Source organism: Pleurodeles waltl, chromosome 7 (assembly GCF_031143425.1).
Source record: "Pleurodeles waltl isolate 20211129_DDA chromosome 7, aPleWal1.hap1.20221129, whole genome shotgun sequence".
NCBI lineage: Eukaryota > Metazoa > Chordata > Amphibia > Caudata > Salamandridae > Pleurodeles > Pleurodeles waltl.
In genome coordinates this window covers 408,846,110-408,869,123 of record NC_090446.1, presented here as the reverse complement: position 1 = coordinate 408,869,123, position 23,014 = coordinate 408,846,110, and the positions used below count along the sequence as shown (strand labels likewise).

The window sequence follows — 23,014 nt, the reverse complement described above, 5'->3', positions numbered from 1 at the left end:
CGGGAGGGCCCTAATGTGCCAGAGTGCATGGATGACTGAGTTAGTGCAAGAGGCTAGCAGGCATAAGACCATCAGGACTGGCACGTGCACTCCATTCTAAAACACTGGAATCACATCCTGAATGTCCTGAACCCTCTACAAAAAAAGATTTGATGTGGTGTCTAGTACTGTCGCTATGAGCCACTGGGAGGGCACTATGTGGGATTTAGGCCTGCCTCATGGGAAAGCCCAACTAGAACAGCAACATGGTTGTTGTAGGCAGGTGGTGTGAAACCCTCTTGGGAGAAAAGTCTTCAATAAACCAGTTGTCCAGTTAAGGGAATAGCAGGGTTCCTGCCCCTTCTGAAATGGGCCGCTAACACAGCCATCACCTTTGGGAAGACTTGTGTTGCAGAAGTCAGACCAAATGGAAGGACCACAATTTGGTAGTGTTCGGATCCCATAGTAAAATTAAGATACTTTGTGTGACAGCTGCACAGGGATGTGGATATAGGCATCTTGCACATCGACCAAGATCATCCAGTCTTCCACTTCCTGAGCTAGCAGAACCTAAGCTAAGAATGACATTTTTTACTTCTTTTGCGAAACCAGTTCAGAAACCTGAGGTTTAGGATCAGACAAAGACCACAATTCTTAAGCAGATTCAAACTCTGGATTTATGTTGATGGCGCAGCAAAAGGAAGCGGACATCAGTACGTTGACGGGGGCGTATTATAGCGCCAGTGACATCAGATAACACCTCTTCTAGCGCAAAATAGAGCCAGCACCCTCTACCAACGTGGAAAGCCACTGAAGACTTTCCAGATGTTCTCAAGTATGTGCACGAGAACTTTCGCACTACATCTTGCTTCCGTGTTGCTTATGCTTTCTTTCCAACTTTGTTAAGCTCGCTGTGCATCTCCTCCCATTCTGGAATCACAAGTTCGTCACTGCACTGGGTGAGATAAGACTGGAAGAAAGGAGAGTGAAAGGGACTACATCATACAGGAGCAAATCTATGCCATTATCTCCTATTGTAAATCAGGTTTCTTTCTTGGAAAGCATATTTAAAACATGAACTTTCACTGTCACCATGTGAAAAAAATGTACTGCCTGTGTTTGTTTAAGGTAATACTCGTGCACAAAGAGTGACAAATCGCATACATGCTGAAGGCTACTAAAGAGATGGAAAAATGTGTCTCAATAGCAACCTTCAGTATGCTGATCCCTCTTACATGCCGCTTGAAAAACAGATATCAGGGTTAGAAATAAATAAAGCTGGGATGAAGTGGCTTTCTTGCATGAGAGGATTTTGCCATCCTGTATTGCCTGCCGTGCCAGGCAAATGTCCAGCTGTGCCATGCTATAGTGTTGGTCCTGTTCGTATCCCTGTAAAGAGAATTCAACAGTGACTGAAAACTAAAAAAAACACAAATATGAGCTACGTTCAGAAGGCAAAAACACTTACATTTTCTAAGCATGTGCTGTCTTTGTCTTTGTTGAGGTAGTGCTGTTGCCAGAACCGTAGGAGACTATGAAAATTGTTAAGAATAAATCCTGGGTATTTGTCTTCGTATTCCATCTCCTGAAGAGTGCGAAGGTAGAAGGGTAGTTTGCCTTTTCTTCGAGCAAGCATTAAGATCACTAAACTTGTATTCAGGCAGCTCACATTCTCCTAAAATAAAATGAAGACTGTACTACAAACACAGAAAAGTTACATCTAGATATTATTCATTTTGTATATTTGACATAACAAAGACATTCCAATAGACCAGTATTGGGGATGAGGAGGGGATGAAGGAGAGAGGCCTTGTGGGGCGATGGCCATTTTCTGAAGCCAAAATTGCTTTATTTTGACTGTCTCCAGTCTGAAATTTCTTCTGCTTCAATAGAAGTCAATGAGGGAAAATACATTCTCCTGATTATTATTGTTTTTAAATCTTTCAATTTTCTATTCTAAAATTTTGGCATACATGATAATTCGGAAATAGTTCACAAAAAGCAGCTGGAGCAGGATGTCTTTTTCTAATTTAAAATCACTTTTTGACACAACTGCTCCCCTAAAAACCAATAATAGGGAAAGGGTTTCATTGTCTGCTTCATGGTTCTCTTTGGAAAAAAGGAGGAAAAACACAAGTGGAAAAAACTAGATAAGTGGCAAAGCAATAATTCGGGAGAAGATAAAAGCTTCTACAAATATGCTTTGAAACAGTTTAGGAGAAACATCAGAAAAGCCAAATTCAATCTGATCACCAAATAAATTGAGAAAGCAAAGAATGTGCCTAGGGCTATATTTAAAATTGTAGACTCCTTCCTGAATCTGAAATCATGTAAACAATCCTTGCCTACCTCTCAACAATTTGTCTATATTCTGTCCTGCTTTTTCCACAGTTTAGTGCTCAAAATGTACTCATGATTCAAAGGTAGTGTGAATAATGATCACTCCAGGTCCCTAACTAAACCTCAAGTAATTTAAACATAACTATCTCCCTTTGACAAGAAGTCTTTGGATGTCTCAGAAAGGATTATTTTACAATTCAAGTCCGGCTCCTCCCTAGACGTATGCCCACCACACATAATGAAGTGAATAATAAATGGCCTCAATCACCAGATTAATGACTTGCTCAATTGTTCCTTAAAATCAGGCACTGTTCCAACAATATGGAAACAAAAAGAAATGGCGCTCCCTCTGCTGAAAAAAGGCAAATCTGGATCCACTAAGCCCAAGCAACTTTAGGCCCCTCTCTCTAATTACCGCAATGGGTAAAATGCTAGAAAATTTGGTAAATGGACAGATTATGAAATTTATAGTTGAGAATAACTGTCTACATCCTACCCAATCAGGCATCTGAGCCGGCTTTAGTACAGAATCAGCTCTCCTTGAAGTAAAAGACTTCTTTAAAATTCAGCTTGACTTGGGAAACAAATTAATATTGGTCCTGCTGACCTGCCGGCTGGGTTGATACAGTCTCACATGAGATCCTGCAGTGGCGACTGGCAGAAATAGGCATGCCTAGTACTGTCTAGAAATAGCTAAAGTCCTTTATTATGGGCAGACGGCAAGTAGTTTACTTACCCTCCAACTCCCTATACATAAGAATTCAAAGCCCTTCACCCCACTTTATTCAACATATATACTACCTCACTTGAAGCGGTGGCAATAGCCTAGAGTTTCAATATTGTGCCATACGCTGATGACACTCAACTAAAGTATGCCTTCAACAACCTAGACAAGTCTGCTATGGCCAACTTTCAAGGCTGCCTTCTGGCTGCAGCAGAATGGATGTTCAAGCACGGTCTCTACCTGAACTCGGATAAGTCAAAGATTTTAGTTTTTGGTACCTCGTATCCACTCGACAAAGTTAGAATTTGGCTACCTGAGCTGGGGTTTCCCCAGCCCCACCATATGGACAAAAATCTGGATGTCAAAATTGAAACCTCACTGCCCATCAAAGTCAAAGCCACAAATGGAACATGTTTTGCTTTCCTGAAATCTCTCAATTTAAAAAAAAAAGTTTTAAACTCTTACCAGCTAACACTCGCAAATGTATCACTTATGTCCTAACACCATCCGGGCTGCATTATGCAAACGTGCTGCTCCTCTGATCCCTCTAGGGCATGTAAACAGACTACAGGCTGCAGCTCTTCTGGTCCTGAATATCACAAAATACACTTCAATTCGAAAGGGACTGAAAGCACTTAACTGGCATCCTATCAGGCAAAGAAATAAATGTAAAGCACTCTTATTCACTTATAGAGCAGTGAATTGGACAGGCTCGAGCTACATCCATAACAAGGTGAAAAGATACTAGCCTCTAAACAACTTATAATCAGACCACCAAAATCTTAGTCATTTCAAAAATGTACAAATCCAGAGCAGGAGGCAGGGCCTTCTCCTATTTGGCACCTAAACTTTGGAACTCGCTTCCAAATTATTTTAGGAATATACCGACAGAATCCATGTTCAAAACTCAGCTAAAAATGTATCTTTTTAAAGCTATGTGAATGTTCACTTGCTTCTCTATTAAATGTTTTAACCAGTCTTCCTGCCTGCTTACATCTGCATTTAGCGCCAAGATGGTTCTGCTGAACCAGCTGCCGTGCTTTATAAATCTACATCATTCATTCATTCATTGCAAAACATTGCAACTATTTCTCTAATGCAACTTCAATGCACTTTCTTAAAAACTTATCCCGGCAACAGAAAACAGCAATGTCAGAGATAAAAAAATATATTAAAAAATACAGCAGTTATCGATATATTTAAAGATGACTGTTGGTGAATTCTGTAGATGTCTTTTGACAACGAATTTGTTTGTAGGATCTCTATCCCAAAACAGTCTGAAAAAGGAGAGGTCACGAAAAACATTGATAGAAGATTCTCAGTGAAGTTGTATTAGTAGTTTTCACTCATTCCTTAGGATAGCCGAACTGCTCTGACACCAAAATCTTACTTGATCTCAATTTAGTTTTTCAGACTGTGCTCTATCGCAGTGCTTCTCAAACAATTCAGAACCACAACCCAAACGTTTTAACTTTTTAAATGTAATAACGGCTATTGTTTGTGAATGTCAGAACCTGTACCACACCCTTTGATATCTGACTAGGGGAAATATACTAATCTGCCCATAAAATTGCCATGTGAGACTGGAGCACTCTTTAGAGTGAGGTGCTGGCCTGTGGCATCCGAACACTTGAATCACAAAGCGCCTGAAAAATTCTGGTGTTGACAACAGTGGTTTTAGTAAATTTAAGAAATCCCTTTTGCACCAGAGTATGTTGTAAGGCCTCATATACATTTTCTGTGTTAAAAAGAAGATATATATCAGTCATATACATAGCAGGCATGTCCCAAACGAATTGGAACACTTTAGCCAAGAATCATGTAACAATGCACAAGGTCAGATTCGTTATTATATTTTAAGTAAGGGAGATGAAGTGGGTTGCCCAGAGTCAAAGGATTTTGAGCCAACGCCAGGATTCAGACCCAGTTTCCCAGATCCAAAGTTAGCTCTGGCCATTATGCCAAATCCAAATGTTTTAATTTATATGTGAATGGCATACACAAGTGTATGGTTGTGTATGATCATATTGAGTGAGCATGTTCTATGTTGAAATGGCTTTGTGAAGTAAAGAAACAGCAGCAACAAATATTGAGGGTCACCCAGAGTCTTGGTTTGAAATACACAGGTTTGTTTGAAAACTGGACTTAGACACATTATTCAGGACCTTCGTAATGGTGCATAAACAGGGCTAATTATTTTAAATATTACTTACATATAGACCAGAACTTTATCCACTGACAAAAAATTGGCTCCCGATTCACTAGCTGGTCCCAACCCAGGGTCTGGGAAACCCTGTCCAGTATAAGTCTTTGAATGCTGAACTAAGCTTATTCTTAGGGTGGCCCCACCTTTGTACCAGCACAGTGACTGCAGGATAAATACTGACCCTATCTAGCCACTGGCTGCATATCAGAACGTTAGTGTGCACCAAACACAGCCATTTACCAAGGATGGAATTTCACTTAATAAAATCCCCCCACAACCCTTCCCACAGACTTTCCTATGGACAAAAACAAGCCTAGACTCTGAAGATGTCTGGCTGGTGAGACATGCCCAAGAAGAGATGGGAAATACCCGGAACGACGACTCCTTAACCACGAAGTCGTGGAAAACTAAAGCGAAACAACGGTTTCGTTTTCCACGACTTCCTGGTTTTCGAGCCTTAACCATTTTAGTTTTTGGTGGGGGGGGGGGGGCTCGGGTGTTTAGGGTTTAAGGGGGAGGAGGGGGTCAGGGGTTTAGGTTTTAGGGGTGCTTTAGGTTTTAGAGGAGGGGGTTGGGGTAATTTTGGGGGTGGGGGTTGGGGTGTTTGTGGGAGTCGGGGTCGTGGTAATTTTTAGGGGTGGGGGGCTAAGGAGGTAGCATGCTGCAACTGTGCATGCTTATCACTAATGCCTTTACAACGAAAAATCGTTGTAAAGGCATTCGTGGTAAAGGCATTAGTGAGAGGTAGAGCTCTCAGAGGCCAGAGACAAAAGCTTGCAGTGGGTTGAAGTGTTGACACCTTCTCCAGGCAGGATAGACATCCCAGGCCAGGAAGCGCCCAACGCCTAGTCTCCTATATAATGTAACCCCGCTCTCTCCAGATGGCGGAGATTAAAAACCCCACTTCTTGGCGGCAAGACAGGTGGGAAAATTTGTTAAATTAGGAGGTGTGCCCACATCATGTCAGCCACACTCCTAAGGTGGACGAGCTGAAGTGGACATCACTTTTTAAATTCCTCCATCTTGTTTTGGATGGAATTAGACCTCTAGGGTCAGGGTTATGGCCACTTCCCAATGGAAGTGGTCATAACGAGAGGGGTAACCCACTGGCTGCCACCGGGCACTCCCTACAACACCCCTAATTGAGTATTTAGGTGGCACCCTGAACCCAAGAACTCAGATCCTGATGACCTAAGTAGCCTAAGGACACTGAAGAGTCGCACTCGAAGAAGAGGTGAAAAGAAGCAGCTAACCTGGTACCAATCCCACCTGCCTGTCTGCAACCCTTGAAGGACTCTGCACCGAAAGACGGCTCGTCCTGCAGCTCAGCCTCAAGAAAGCCTTGAGAACTGCCTGTGACGAAGACAAACATTAGAATACTATTTGGCAGTCCTCCCAACTGGAGGTAAGTTAATACACTATTATATACACATTAGCAATCATTAAAGAGCATTAAAAGCAATAGGTATTGGAAAAAAACAAAAAAAGTGGAATGCGAGAAACAGTCCCCCACCCAGGGATATGAAATCGCTAGAGGGAGCTGTAGGAACTAGGAACCCTAAGAGGTGAGTACCGGAGTGACCTCCAGCGACCAGGAGAGCAGAGGTAAGTACCTGGTTTTCCCCAAAACGAACAGGAGGACTTTGGAAAAGGAGTGTGCAAGACCCAACCGAGACTGGAACAACCCAAACGTGGATCCTGACAGAAGAGGGCCTGCAAAGAAAGGGGACCAAGTCCGGTTCGTAATGGACTGTCCTGATGAGGCAGGAGACACTGCACACCCTTCTGTGGATGCAGGGCCAGGTGGAGGGTGGACGAAGAATGTCAGCTGTGCAGTACAGGCGATGAAGAGAAGTCCCAGAAGTGATGCAAGAGATGTCCTTTGTCGGTGGTTGAGTTGCAGTCGGTCAGTGGTGCTGGAAAACCACTGAGAAGCCTCGACAAATGCAAGAGACATAGAAGAAGGTTTGCAAGGCTGAAGAGGACCGGCAAGGCCCAGGGAACTCGACCCAAGGAGGGGAGTTCAGGGTGATCCCCTGCAGTCGGGAGAGTCACAAGAAGAGGAGGCAGCCCCCACAGGCGACCCACTGGCAGCAGGCACAGCGGTCGCAGTAAGGCCCACTCGCACACCTGAAAAGGAACTCCACGTCGCTGGATCAGCAGAGAGGAGATTTTGTTTGGCAGGGAGAAGTGCTGGGGGCCGGGGCTACACGAAGCCTGAAGATCCCTTGGAGAAGGAACAGACAGGCCTTGGCATCTGCAAGAGTCCCCTTGCGCATGGGTACTATTCTGCAAGGAGAGGCAAGGGCTCGACGCCTTACAAGTTGGGCAGCTGACAGAGGACCAAGAGGACAACTCCAGACCTCCACCTGTGATGCAGGATCCATGCAGGTCCGGAGGAGAGAAGTCGTCGTCGCTGCAGTTCATGCCTGCAGACGCAGGAGAGTGACTCCTTCACTCCAAGGGAGATTCCTTCTTACTTCTTGTGCAGGCTGAAGACTAACCGCCCTTAGAGGAGGCATAGCCGGGGAAATGTTGCATTTGCTCGAAGGAGCCGGAGAAACAATATGCAAGCAGAGTCGTCGCTGTGGATGCAGATTGTCAATTCCTGGAGGGCCTAGTTGGAGTTTCAGTGGCCAGAAGGTGAAGTAAACGATGCAGAGGAGTCCTGCTGGAGTCTTGTGCGTCGAATCTGAGGACCCTCCCAAAAGAGGAACCCTAAATAGCCCAGGAAGGGGGACTGGTCACCTAGCAGGGTGACCACCTATCTGGAGGGGGGCTGTGATGTCACCTGCTTGTCCTGGCCACTCAGATGCTCCCAGAGGCCTCTGCCCATCTTGGATTCAAGATGGCGGAATCAAGTGGCCACCTGGAGGAGCTCTGAGCACCACCCCTGGGGTGTTGGACAGAAGAGAGGTCATTCCCCTTTCCATTGTCCAGTTTCGTGCCAGAGCAGGGACCAGGGGGTTCCTGGGCTGGTGCAAACCAGTTTATGCAAGGAGGGCACCAAATGTGCCCTTCAAAGCATACCAGTGACTTGGGGAGGCTACCCCTCCAAAGCCATGTAACACCTATTTTCAAATGGAGAGGGTGTACCTTCCCTCTCCCAAAGGAAATCATTTGTTCTGCCTTCCTGGGCTTGAGCTGATCAAGCAGCAGGAGGGCAGAAACCTGCCTGTAGGATGGCAGCAGCGTGGGCTGCCTGGAAACCCCTGAAAACTGGTAGGAGCAAAGCTGAGGGTCCTCTAAGGAGTCCCCAGAGTACATGGAATCATACAACCAATACCTGCAACAGTTACCAATATGCAGCTGGACATAGGTAGTGACCGGTGTCCACTACACAGATAAAACGGCTTCCCTGCACTTACGAATTCCAGCAGAATGGATCTGTAGTGCTTAGGGCACCTCTGCTCATGCAGGGGTGCCCTCACACACAGGGCTAGGAGGGCCTACCATAGGGGTGACTTCAAGTGACCTGGTGCAGTGACCTATAGTGAAAGGGTGCATGCACCTTTTCATGCAGGCTGCATGGCAGGCATGCAGACACATTTTACATGGGCTCTCATGGGTGGCATAATACATGCGCCAGCCCATGGGGACCCACTGGTGCCCCAATGCCCTGGATACCATATACTAGGGTCTTATATGGGGGCACCAGTATGCCAAATGTGGGATGTGTGAAGTCCCAAGTAAGCACATTTAGAGGGAGAGCACAGTCCCCTGGTTAGCAGGATTCCAGTGAACACAGACAAAACACACTGACAGCAGGCAAAAAGTGAGGGTAACCACAATCGAAAGCACCCCACGTTTCTTACCTACCTGTTGGTTTTCCCAGACTCTCTTCCTAGCCAGAGCCTGCAGACTATTTCCATGGAGACCAATCCCCACTGAAATATATTGGGCACCCGACTTCGTACTACACCTCTGCACCCGGCATCCCCAGTGCTGCCCAGAGTGACCTGGTGTGGTCCTGACCCTTGCCCAACACTTCATTAAGTCTTGGAGATTGGTCTTTTAAGTCAGCGTAAAGTACGTTTGCTGAACTTGGTTTCCTCCCATAGGTTACATGAAGAACTTAAAAAGTGTCCACTTTTGCAAGTGAAAAGTATATATGCTTAAAACGCGATTATCTTGTAATAAAGCTCTTGGTTTCAAAATATATATAAAAAGCAGTATTATTTTTTCTAAATTGGTCTCAGATTTATTCTTTGAATGTATTTCATTTATTGCCTGAGTACAACAAATGCTTAGCACTACCTTCTTATAAGCCTAACTGCTTGCCCACAAAATAGAACGTTAGTACTATCTACTTTTGCCTCTGCAGACCAATTTGGGGATCCACTGGACTCTGCATGGTGTACTTCTTTTTAGTGCACCATATGGAGAGCCATCATCATCATCATCACTTTATTTCGGTAAAAACATACCATAAAAGTACGATAAAAAACGATCCATAAAATGAGATTAAGAGTAAGAAGAATAAAATTTGGAGGCATACTCTAAAATCAGCAGTTTAAGACAAGACAATACAATAAAAATATCCATTAGTATAAAATGTAAAAGAGAAACATGCAACATCAACTGAATAATGAATACAATAAGCTGATATCCATGCACTATATATCTCAGCTATAGTCTGCCAGACCTACTTCTGATATCTGTCGCTAAGATTTGTTCTTTAAAAACCCTTCTAAAATGCCAAATGGATTCAATTTTTTTTCCCAGAGGGCACGCAATTTGTACAGATGAATCTGACTTGAGTACTCTCAGTGCAGATAAGCAGTTCCTAAAACCTGTTTGTTTACATAGAGGGATAATCCAAAGAGCCCTCTGTTTGCGATATGCAGGGCATTGAAAAAAAAACATGGGTAACAGTTTCTTCACTCTCACAGCCCATCGGACATAGCTTGGACCTATTGTTTGTATTGGACCATTTGTAAGTTAGGGTATGCAAAGGAAGAGACTATTCTAAATCTGGTATACAGGCCACGTGCAAATGGAGAAAGTATTATATCCATGTAGTGTTCAAACTCATGGTGACATTTGGTTTGTAAGAAGCTATCAGTCCTAGAGGAGGGTGGAACTGCGGCCAATTGCAAAGTTTGAACATTGAGCCAGAATGCATCTTTCAAGATCTGTATAGCATGTTAAGGGATAGAAGAAGGATCCTTCCAACAGGTCCCCAAACCAAGATGAGAGAAGGACCGTTCTACGTAAGCACACCACCTAATTCTAGAAGTAAAATTACTGGCCACCAAGTTGGTCAGCCCGAGTCTATATGGAGTGAGAGTGTCTAATGACCATAGACAAATCCAAAACAACAATGTTCTTAGGGCGGCAATCTGAGTAATTGCAAGGAGATTTAGATCTATTCGAATAGGCAAGGAAGGAGTACTTGAAGGAACTCTTAACATTTTTAAAAACAAGTTTTCCTCCCTTGCCAAATCCTCCAGTTTGCAATGGCCCCACATCTCAGCTCCATATAGAGGAGCCCCCCCCCCCCAGCTTGAGACTTGTATATTTCAAGAGCAGGAGTCAAAGCAAATCTGGGGGATCTAGCAGCAAATCTCATAATACCGCCCACCCTTTGTTTCAGACACAATGTTGATTTCTGGATATGAGCATGCCTTTTATGTGAGTCTTCTAATTTTAAACCTAAATAATCAAAGGTACCCACTCTTTCCAATGCCATACCCTCTAAACGAACAAGTCTCCTCATCTTGTGCTTTTTGTCTCCAAACACTATATATTTAGTTTTTAATGAACTGATTTTTAAACCGTCATCTTTACAAAAATCCAGAGGCCTATGGCTGTTTCGGATATTAACAAGGTGTGTTCAGCAAATAGGAGACACGGAATCTTCTGCCCTCCCAATTTAGGGGCATCACTAGGGCATTCCAAAAGATAGGGGATACATGCATTAATGAATAGAAGAAACAAGGTAGGGGCAAGTACACAACCCTGTCTCACGCTGCGATCTGTTGGAAACTCTGGGGTTAATTCACCATCCGGTCCCCAACGAATTCTGTCTCGATTGCCAGTATAGAGGTCTCTGATTAAATTAAGCAAAGAGCAGGGGAGCCCTACACTGCTCATAACTTCCCACAGTTTATGACGTGGGACAAGGTCAAATGCGGATTTCAGGTCTACAAATGCCACAAAAAGATGGCCTGCATCCACATCAACAGTTTTCCATTTTATGGTGATGAAACGGAAGACCTGATCGATGATGCTAACCTTGTCTCTGAACCCTGCCTGGAGATGACTTAATACTTGATTCTTCTCTATCCATTTCTTCAGCCTGTTTAATAGTTGATAACAGAATATTTTTTGTAAGTTGTCTAGGAAGCTGATTGGTCTGTAGTTCCCTGGTAAACCTCTCTCCCCTTTCTTATATATCGGCACAATAATTGCCTCCTTCCATGAGTCAGGATAGGACCGGTTGGTCAAGACGGCATTGGAGATCCTATTTACGTACAGGATACAGTTGTTCAAGTCAGCTTTATACATGTCTGAAGGGATCCCATCAGGCCCTGGAGCCTTCCCTGAGTTTTGAGCAGTGACTGCTAGCTCAGATTCTTTTAGTGAGAAGGGAGGAGAAGAAGTCGCTGGTAATTGGGATAGCGACAGCTCTCCAGAGCTAATGGGATCACGATCAGATGTAGGGCCATACAGCGCCTTGAAATGAGAAAGCCAGGTTTCAGGGGCAATATGGCACTCTGGCTTAAGTGCTTGGTTTCAGTCGCTGCAAGCAACCAAGATCCAGAAACGTTTAGAGTCATGGACCCTTGCAGCCACGGCAACTTCACTCCAAAGTCACTCCTCATACTCAAGTTTACATATCTTAAATATGGAGACATAATTTCACCTAGCCTTGATAATGTATTCCCTAACTTTAGTTCGTAGCACTTTAATCAGGATACTTTTGGCCTCTCTGCATCACTTATCAAACCACTTACTGCTAGAATGAGAAGGGGGGTTGCTACTAGCAGGTTTGGAAAACAGTTTCCTAAGAGTAAAAAAGAGATCCGAGTGGAGGGACATAACTTCAAGTGGGGTTAATGAGAAGTGAGTGTCAAAAAGCTGATGTCTAAAAACTAATGCACACAATTTGTCCCGTAGCTTATTGGACCTCTGAAAAGAATCCCATCTCACGGTACGCCTATTGGTGGACAGCTTCAAGACACCAGGAAATACAGGAGCAGGGAGAGACACAGCTCCTGATAAAAGGATTCTATCATATACAATTTGGAGAGGCACGTGGTCACTAGTGCGCGGATAACCCACTTTCACATCTAATATCTGGCGCCAGACCCTTAAGTCAAAAAGAATATAATCCGAGGTACTACTATATGATCCCCTAAAGAAAGTTGGATTTGCAGGGGTGTCAGATGGAAAACGGCCATTACCAAGCTGAAGGCCATGAAGTATCGTAAGGTCTGTTATCTGCAGAAGTCTGCTGCAAACAATAGATGAATTTGGCTGAATTGAATAAGGAGGGATATTCGTCTTCAGTCTGTGTGAGCTCAATAAGAGCAGAATTAAATTCAATTGGCGCATTGAAATCCCCCGCAATAATAATATGATATTTGATGGTATTCAGGAGATCTATAGTAGCTGACCGTTGATTAGGAGGGCCCGGTCTGTTATAGATGTTTATAAACAAGACAGGGATGACTAAATTTGGTTGTATTTCTATAGTTAAAATGTCGGGAGTGTTTACATATATCTCTTCTACTCTGCACACCTCTTGTCATTTTCACCCAGGTACATAATCCCCCTTTTGCCCTGCCAGCTGAAGACGGCATGGCTTTTTTGGAAAAGGAACAGTACCCCTGCCTATACAAGCTTTACGTAGCCCATGTTTCCTGAAACATATAAATGTTGAAATTATCAACATTCAGTATCAGCTAATTTACTGTTAATACCAGCCACACTCCAGGACAAAAGCTTCGCTGTTGGATGGACAATGGAGCGATTGGATTCACAGGCTATGTCATGTGGATGGTGACTATTATGCTCGTCAGGAAGTGCAGATTTAAGATTATTAGTGAGATCAATATGTAGTTCCCATAAAGGTACAGCTCCTAGACTTAATGGGTCTTTTAAGTATAATGGGTCAGATGAAATAAAATTGATGCTGGAGTTGCGAGATGTGGAAAAACGTAGTCAGTCAACATCTGAGGTGGCCCCCTGGAGCTCAAGTTCACATACATTATTGCCTTTAAAAGCCGAACACGTGTCATTCGTGGAGGCTGGGCCAATTATTAGTCTGTTTGGGCCATGGCGCCCTGTAGCACTATTCAGTGCCTAAGTAGTCGTATGGGATGGAAAATGCGGCCTCATATTTCCAGGAACAGGACAACTATCACAAAAAAAAAAAAATAGCAGATTCCTTCCTCATATGATTGCTTGCTTCCAAGTGCAATAGGCCCATTACCAGATGGGGACTTGTAAGATTACGTTTTATAATGTCCTGCTCACCGGATAAACCTTTTAAACGTTGAGCCGATAAAATGGCAGCATGAATGATTGAACCACAGCCTCTATCATGGCGAATCCAATGCAAGACTTTTTTAATAAGTGAAAATTTGTCTTCCTGTGATTGTGTGGGTAGGGGAAGGACATTGCACATATAAATAGTTATTATTCACATGAGGGCTCAGACAGGATACTAGTGTAGTGTCCCATTTCAAGTCTACATAAGAAAAAAAAGGCATAACATTTTCAGAAAGGGGCACAGAAGGTCTACTATAATGAGCCCTATGCTTAGAGCCTAAAACATTCTTAGGATTTGGCAAAGGACCAACTGGCAGAGGCCCGGAAACAGGGGAATGGTGGGTTCGCAAGAGAGTAGTCTTGGGTTCGCAAGGAGAAGGTAAGTCTTTCTTTTTAAGGAAATTGAGAATTTCTGACAGTAAGAGTTTCAGCTCACCAACTTCGGTCTTTAAGCTAGTCACCAGTGCTAAACGGTCTTCAATAGGGGGGTCACATTCAAGAAGCAATGGTGCCGAAAGGGCCAGTTGGAAATTATCCAATTCTTGCGATTCCAATATGGAAAAACGGTTGGAGCAAGAAATTCCATGAATAATTGCGTCCGTTTTTAAAACTTCAGAGTTGGAGTGAGATGCAGAATGTGTTGGAGGGCTGGAATTTATGAAGGGGCTTTGGGAGACTAGTGCCAAAGGTAGGGCACTAGTAGATTTTGATTCAGAGGTGGCATTGGAGCCAGCCGTTAAAAATGGGATGAGGGTACCCGATTTCAACACTTTCCATACGTTTCTCTCCTTTTTATTCAAGATCAATTCCACTTCTTCTATCAAATTGTCAATCTCTTTGGTTACGCAGTTTGTATGGGGTTGCGTAACTTTATTGGTTTTTAATATTTTTGGCTTGGCAGAACCCAATTCAGGACTACCCCTCGCCTTGCACTTCCCCATTTTAGTTGAAGACCTCAGCAGGGGTAAGAATAATACTTTTTAAAGTTACAGGTGCAAGGAAATCCCAACACCACACCTTAGGGCCCAGAGGGGGAACCCAGCCTGGCCTTGGACGGTCTCACCACACCTTAGGGCCCAGAGGGGGAACCCAGCCTGGCCTCGGACGGTCTCTGATGGGCGCAGACGGGGTTGGAGTCCCCCACTCAGCCCCAGGTGTCCGAGGAAAGCTCTGTCGTGGTGCGCGGCACGCTTAAAAGCGTCTGCGTTGCTGGGGCAATGAGGGGGGCAGCACAGAATCCTGGGGGTTGGAGTCCCGCACTCAGCCCCAGGTGTCCGAGGAAAGCTCTGTTGCAGTGTGCGGCACTCTTAAAAGCGCCCGCGTTGCTGGGGCAATGAAGGCGGCAGCGGTAGCACAGAATCCTGGGGGTTGGAGTCCCCCACTCGGCCCCAGGTGTCCGAGGAAAGCCCCAGGTGTCTGTTAATTGATTTGTCGCCTTCTCTTTTTGCCCCCTCTGCACTGAATCTACAGGTTGCCAAAGCACTAGACATGAAGGAAATCCTGGGCTAATGCAGAGTCATACACAACAGGGGCACAGCAGAAGATCTGTAGTTAAGACAGAAATTGGGAGGTGCCTCGAGGGTGGAGCTAGGAATATGCAGTGCGGATGATGGTGAGCTGCACAGAAATAAAAAATTCAGTGGATAAGCGGCAATGACTTCCTCCACCCTACAACGTGCACCTCCACCCTGCCAGTCTACCACCACCAGGGGACGGGGTGAAAGGAGCGGCGGTGGCGTGCGGCTCAAATTCCAGGTGAGCTCATTCCTGTCCAGGCTGGTTTGGGGGCCGCGAAGGTCACGAAAATCACAGAAAGCTCCACTGCTTGTCCTGGACCACTTTCTGCTATCTTTGCCTCCCTACCGCCATGTCATCCAGCTGCCTGCTTGCTGCACCCCACCCACAGTTCTGCGGCACAGCTGCCCCGGAAGCACTCCTTGTGTTTCGGAAGCGGTCCTCAGCGTCAGCGTCCTGCTCCCTCGGCGTCCCGTCAGCATCCTGCTCCACTTGTCCCTCTGTTCCTTATTTCCACTACGCACATCCTTCTCCGGGGGAACGCTGGTACTGAGTCCGGAGAGTCACCTGGCCGACTGTTTTTTGAGAAAAAATACCTGTCATTGTGGGAAAGGTTGGGGGGGGGGGGGGGGGGGGCTTTGAGAGTCTTACACATAATTCTTTAATTTTCATGGCCTAGTAGATATAGTTGGTGTACTGCATAATTTTTTGTCACTCTCAGACCTCTTAGGTAGTAGATTCCAGGTCATGGCGACACAAAAGTGTAGAGTGTTCTAGTAAGGGAGGTCTTCCACAATCTTGACAGCTTGAATGTGAGCAAGACAGCTGCCTAGACATTTGTGCTAAAGACTTAGGGCCTGATTCAGATCTTAGAGGTTGTACCACCAAGCTACACCGGCGGATGCCCTGAGAAGACAGTCAAGTCGACTGTGTTCCGCCCGCCGTATTTAGAGGTTACAGCTCTGCAAGTGGTGGTCTGGCGATCGTTCGCTGACGGAGGGGGGATGTTGCAGGAGCCTATGGACAGCAGACAATGGCAGTGGCTGTGGAATAGTGTTAAATTACCCACAGTCTACCTTAGCCATACGTGTTCCTCTGCCCAACACAACCACATTCACACCATATCACATACATGCCGCAAACACTGACATCCACGAAACATACATTCACCAATGACACTGCACCCACACACGATACAACCATAACAACCAAAACAACTACACACTCATCTACACAAACACTCACACACAAGCACTACCCATCTCGAAAACGACAACCACACAACACCACTTACCTGAATGTTGCACGCAGCAACACACACACAACTCCATCACAGACATATGGAGGTGGCACACATATTGACACAACCACAGCACCCACTTCATCTCCCTTCCCCTCACCCAGCCAATACATTGCATACATGTACTGACACATGTACAACGTGCAGCACAACATGACAGGTACAGGTCCCCAGGCAATGTGTACATGTGGATACAGTTGATATATGCGAATGTACCATTATTGTGAATCCAGCATTCATTTGCCAATGAATAGTGGCCCCATAATGACTGTTGTGTGTGCTTGCATTGTGTTGTGTACCAGAGCGTCCCCATCTGTGTCTGACACATTTGTGCTCTTGACATATGCATGTCACAGTAACTTTAAAAACCCTACTGTGACAAGTATACGCCCGGAGTGGTCCGACCTCCCGTGCAGGGCCCACCCAAGTACCCTGGACTTAGAGTCCCTGGCAATGCGGCTGAACCTACCTTCGAGTCCAGCAATTAGGGCGGTCATGTTTTGTCTAAATCAGGCTCTTAGTGTCAAAAGGTGCACTCAAATTCCTAGAGTGATGAACTCTGTTAAAACCATCCGTCACAAAGATGGGTAAAAAAAAAAAAAAAAAAAAACCTAAGACCAACTCATAAATATTTTCGAACTGTATGACTCGAAAAGTCAAAAGTCACTAAACATTTCTCACAATGGTGCCCAGCTGCTAGTACACGTCACAAGGTGCTGCTTAGACCTAGTCCCCGATCGTTATCTATCCATCACTGGAGGTTCAGACCTACCATACTATATGACTGACTGGGTCCCTACTCAAGAGCTTCCTGTTTAATATAGCGGCAGTGTATGTAGAACAGGATGAGGCACCAAATGACTCCTGTACATTACAGCTAGGCAGCAGTGTTGGAGCCCACTCTGCTTGACTGCCTGACCATTGTCAAGTCAATGCAAGGGGACAAGCTTGTAGACTCAGAGATGGCGCAAGATTGGGTGCTCAGCGAGCTCAAGGATGTGAGGTTCGGGAAGAAGCAGCTTGGACCTCAGAGTGGTTACGGGGTCATATTAGGGGGATACTCAGCAGAGACTGATGGATCACACAACAGTGAGTTTTGTCAGCCATTCTGTGTGCCAGTGGGCTGGATAGAATTAGTGAGATCCCAAAGAAGCTATGTGAATGATGGTTTGTGGGGTTTGCCATGACGAAGCATGTCAGATTTATGAGGGAGAACTAACAATGAGGGGACCCACCTGCTATTGACCAGTGGTCACAAGGTATAGAAGAGTCTAAGGAGGACTGGTGGAAAGTCGCCAGAATAGGTGGGAGAGATTTCAGAGGACTGTGGTACTGGCAACGGCTTGGAACAGAAGCACAGAGTTGATTCCTGTTGCATGTCCTAACAACTAAGAACTGTTGGCAGAGACTGATGGGGTACATTTTGGCCCCTTTCACAGCTGATGTAGGGACACTAGAGAAGAAGGTAGGCTATTGATGAGAATTCAACATTACAAACTGGCACTCTAATTTATCCTGCACTATTCAAGGGGAAAACAAACAGTAAAAACGTGTTTAGTCTTTGCATTTTTCCTCATATTCTAGCCATGTCCACAGTGGCAGAAAACTGGTGGTCAAATCTGCCTTAAAAGGCGAGATTCTGAGGAAAATGTTAGAAGTCTGGTTGTTTAACACTAATTGTCTCTGCACATTTTCTAACTCCCTCCTATTAATTGGTCATGGAAAGTGTTTAGCTATGGCAAGGGTCCTAATTTGTAAACTACAATGGTTTGCACAGTGATTGTGTGAAAGGAGCATGCCATCAAATGGGAGGATTAAAATGCAATGTTGCTCCACCTAAAATATTACTAACATACACAGTGCCTGTGACAAACCCACAGCTCATGATTCACTCTCAGCAACGTTGTCACGGAGATTGGAATTGGGTAAATGTTTAACTATTGTCAGTGCAGTAGTATAATCTAATATACTAAATTAGAACAAGCATTTACGAAACCTAGTTACTTTGAAAAAGTTTTCTATTTTATATTTATATGATGATTTGCTGTACCTTTTGCATGGAAAATATGTTTATGATCTGGCTTCTTGACTGTAGGAAAGTACCCTCTTTTTGGCATGGTTACCCCATACTTTGTGCCTGCTGTCAGTGTGTTTCGATTTTGTTAACTGGGATCCTGCTAACCAGGACCCCAGTGACTGTGCACTCTCCTTCTAAATGTTGTTGCTGCTAAGGACTTAGCAATCCCCACAATTGACATATTGGTGCCCCCATACAAGTCCCTAGTATATGGTACTTAGGTCTGCATGCCAGCTTGTGCAGCTACCGACCCTCAACATTGTTGTGCCCTCCTGCTGCTGCGCCTAACCCAGACAGGGGAAGGAAGAACAAAGGATTTCCTGTAGAGAAGAGGTGTGACAACTTCTCCCTTAGAAATAAGTGTCTCTGGGCTTATGACAGTGTGCCTCTAAGCGCCACCAGACTACTTTGAAGGGCACATTTGGTGCCCTCCTTTCATAAACTGGTTTGCTCCAGTGCAGGAACCCCTGGTTCAAACTCTGGGCCGAAACCACACACAGGACAGGGGAGTGACCACTCCCCTGTCCAGCTCCTCCACTTTGGAGGTGCACAGAGCTCTGCCAGGTGGCCACTTGATTCTCCTAGCTTGGAAATAAGGTGATCAGAGGCCCTTGGGAGCATCTGTCTGGTTAGTCCAGCTGGGTGACGTCCCTGATTCCCCCCTCCCCTCAATAGATGGGTCACTGCAGAAAGTTTCCAGACACCTCCTTGGGGGGGGGGGGGGGGGGGGGGGAGTGGGGGGTGGGACCCTAGATTTGTCTGCAAGACTTCAAGCACCGTATGCAAGTCACCTTTGCCAGACACTTCTGCAACCTGGACACCGGAACCACTGCTGTTCTTCATTGTAACTAAGAGCAAGACTGTAACCAGTAGTAGGGCTCCTACTGCATCTTTGTTTCCAAGTTCTGCAATACCTTTGCAACCCTTGTGACTGTGCATCCTCCAGAGACACATGGTCTCTGCGTGCACTTAGGAAAGCAAGAAGGAATCACCCTTACAGTGAAGGAGTCACTTCCCTGCATCCGCTGGCACCTCAACAAGGACGACCGGTTTGTGGATTCTGCTGTCCCACAGACTCTTCAAGGCTGTACAACACAAGTGGTGGTTCTTTGGCTCTCTAAAGATTTGACCTGTCTTATTTGCAACTGAGAAGTCTGTAGTCCCTTGCTGGAGCTGCTTGGCTAGAACCCCATGCACTGTGCCTGTTGTTGCCCAGGCTTGTTCTGAAGACCTCCTAGCTCCAAGTACCCCTGGCCTCCAGCACTCTCCAGCTCCAAGCATTACAGCCTTTCTGCAACTCCTGCAACATGGGCATCCCTCTTTGATGTACTGCTGAGGCCTCCCTATGACTCCCTGTGCCTGCTGCCAGAGGGTCCTGCTGGGGGCTCCAACGATTCCTGCTGGGACAGCTCATAGATGACTCCATGGGTCTTCCTGCATCACCTCGACTCCACAGCTACACTTCTTCGATCACCATCTAACAGGAAAGCATCTTCTGGAAGGGTGGGCATTGCCCTCCTGCACAACCTGGGCACCTTCAGATGGTCTGGACTCTGCCCCCCTTTTTCCTTTAGGTCCGCTTCTTCAGGAATCCACGCCTGGGTCCCATCAACCTGGTCCATGGGTCACGACAGCAGTTGGACAGACGAGGTTTCCACTGACTTCAACGGGAGGTTCCAACACAATTCACCCCTATGCATCTAGGATCCCTGGTGTAGGTACTCGTCTGTTCTGGATATCCACAGTGGGGGCACTATCCAACCTCCCTTGTCCCAGCGGGCATCCTTGGATCCTCTAAGAAGGGTCCTAAATTCACATAACTCCAGCCGCAACTTCCCCACATTATCCTAAGGACACCTAACCTGGGGTTACACCTCTACGAACAATTTGGGAATCCTACTCATTTACCTTGGGTGTTCCTGTCCTTCCCTAGTCCTCAGTGTCCTTGGGTGGTAGTTTGGGGTTATTCTTGCATTCCATTTACTTAGTATATGGCTTGTAACCATAAAATTCCCCCGACCCTCCCAATAGGGGCATATGCATGTACATACCATTTTTTAAGTAAATTTTTATATGATCATATCTCATGTCAGCCTGTCAGGAGATATACCAAAGTTAGTTCTAGTGTGTGATACAATAAATATAGAATATTGGCGTGGTTCTTTCCTGTGTGTACATCACTGACAGATCTGTGGGGTACTTGCAACTGCTTGACTCCCTCCTGGATAAGCCTTAGATGCTCTCCACAGCTACCCCTCAAAGCTCTGGTTATCTAGAAAATCCTACACTATCACTAAGGGTTGCCTGGACTCAGTGCAGGGTGCCTCACCTATAATTGTACACCACATACAGAGCCAGGCACACTCAAAGGTTATTTGTCTGCAATTTCAGCTCTTTTAATTTTTTTTTTTAGGTTGCCCGATCAACCTTCTTTGTTTAAGTCCCCTCTATAAATAGGTCCCCTAAAGTCCTAACAAATGCTTCCTCCATCCCCATACATTATGTCCCAGTGGTATTTGAATTTGGTTTTACATTTGTTATGTACACTCCTTTCGAGCCTCTCCATAATTGTCCTCTCAGGCTTCTTACTCTTTAAACAGCCTTCCTTGTGGCCATTACTTCTGTGTGCAGGGCGAGTGAGCTGCAGACATTCTCATCTAAGCTGCCATGCCTTTCCATCTATCCTGAAAAAGTGGTGCTTCGCACTAGAACTCTTTTCCTACCAAAAGTGGTTATGCCCTTTCATGTAGGCCAATCCATCACCTGGACTACGTTTTATGCACCCCCACATCCTTCTACAGAAGAGGAGAGGCTCCACCGCCTGGACCGAAAAAGCGCTTTGGCGTTCTACCTTGATCATACAAAAGTGCATGCACCTTGCAAGACCGTACAGGCATACATGGGGAATCCCTTAGGGTACCCCCAGAGTACATGGCATCATGCAACTAGCACTGGAATCAGTGTTGTTGCAGGATTCCAACATGGTTGACACCAAACATGCCTAGGTTCGGGTGAAGCCATTATGTAGCTGGACATTATCTGTTGATCAGTGTCCACTACATACCTTAAGATGGCTTCCCCGCACTTACAAAGGCAAGAAAATGGAGTTTGTAGGGGAACCACTGGTCATGTAGGGGCGCCTTCACACTGAGAACCAAGCACCCTGACCTTGGGCTGAAGGGCCTACCATAGGGGTGACTTAAAGGATCAGAGTGGAGTGACCATGACATAATGCAAACATTATATTTGGGGTGAAAGATGTATGCACCATCACACACACATGCTGTAATGGCATACCTGTAGTCTCAATTTGCATGGACCCCCCTGGGTGGCACAATACATGCTGCAGCCCATGGGGGACCCCTGGTTTACCAATGCTCTGGCTACCGAAGTACCATATACTAGGGACTTACATGGGTGCACCAGTATGCCAATTGTGTGGTTTAAACATTTCTTTCCAACTAAATTTTGGGGAGAGAACACGGACACTGAGGTTCTGGTTAGCTGGATCCCAGTGTACTACAGCCTAAACATACTGACACCAGGCAAAAAGTGGGGGTAACTATGTCAGAAAGGTGCTACTTTCCTCCAGTACCCATAGCAGAGCCCAGCTTGGCCAAAGAAAGTATAAACAGAACCTCAGAAATAGGGGCAGAAAGGGGGTCAACAGACTTGTCCGTGCACCATGCCACAAATTTCTTCCAACAACAGGTATATAACATTTTGGTGGAGGGACACCTGGTTGCCAAGATTACATTACAGACTTCGGGCGGAGGGTCAACAACTGTCAATCTCCACACAAGAAGGAAGAGATTGGACAGGTTTGGGTGGAGAATCCTCCCCTGCTGTTACGACAGAAGATCCTCCCGAAGGGGCAGTCTGATTGGAGGATTGATGGACATGCTCAGTAGATCTTGATACCAGACTCTCCATGTCCAGTCCAGAGCCACATGTATTACTTGTGCATGGTCATTCTTGATCTTCTTGAGAACTCTGGGCAGAAGAGGTATAGGTGGAAAGGCATACAGGAGGCCTCAGTTCCACTTGAGATGAAAAGTGTCTCCAAGCGATTGCTGCCTTGGAAACTTCAAGGAGCAATACTGCTGACATTGCACGTTGTCTGTGGAGAAGAACAGATCAACTAAGGCTCTCCCAACTGCTGAAAGACCCCTTGCGCCACCACCGCATGCAGATGCCATTTGTGGCTGATTCAGTATTGTTGGTAGAGTTCATCGACTGTACCACACGGCGATGGGTGTTGTCCGTAACCACTTGCACTACCTTCTCCTTGAGAGAAGTAAGAAATGCTTTCAATGCTAGTCTGATCACAGGGAGCACCAACACGTTGATGTGGAGCCTGGACTCAGCCGAAGA

The 23,014-nt window shown here is 45.6% G+C and overlaps 1 protein-coding gene across 3 annotated transcripts in view; it reads right to left on the bottom strand.

Annotated features, from left to right (window-relative positions):
- Nucleotides 1–23,014, bottom strand: part of TRPC4AP (transient receptor potential cation channel subfamily C member 4 associated protein) — a 561,565-nt gene that overhangs the window by 25,182 nt on the left and 513,369 nt on the right. For all 3 annotated transcript variants that reach the window (XM_069243893.1, XM_069243896.1, XM_069243894.1), the window contains one exon: nt 1,448–1,654. In XM_069243893.1, coding sequence (XP_069099994.1) covers nt 1,448–1,654 — 207 coding nt within the window. The remainder of the gene's footprint in view (nt 1–1,447; nt 1,655–23,014) is intronic.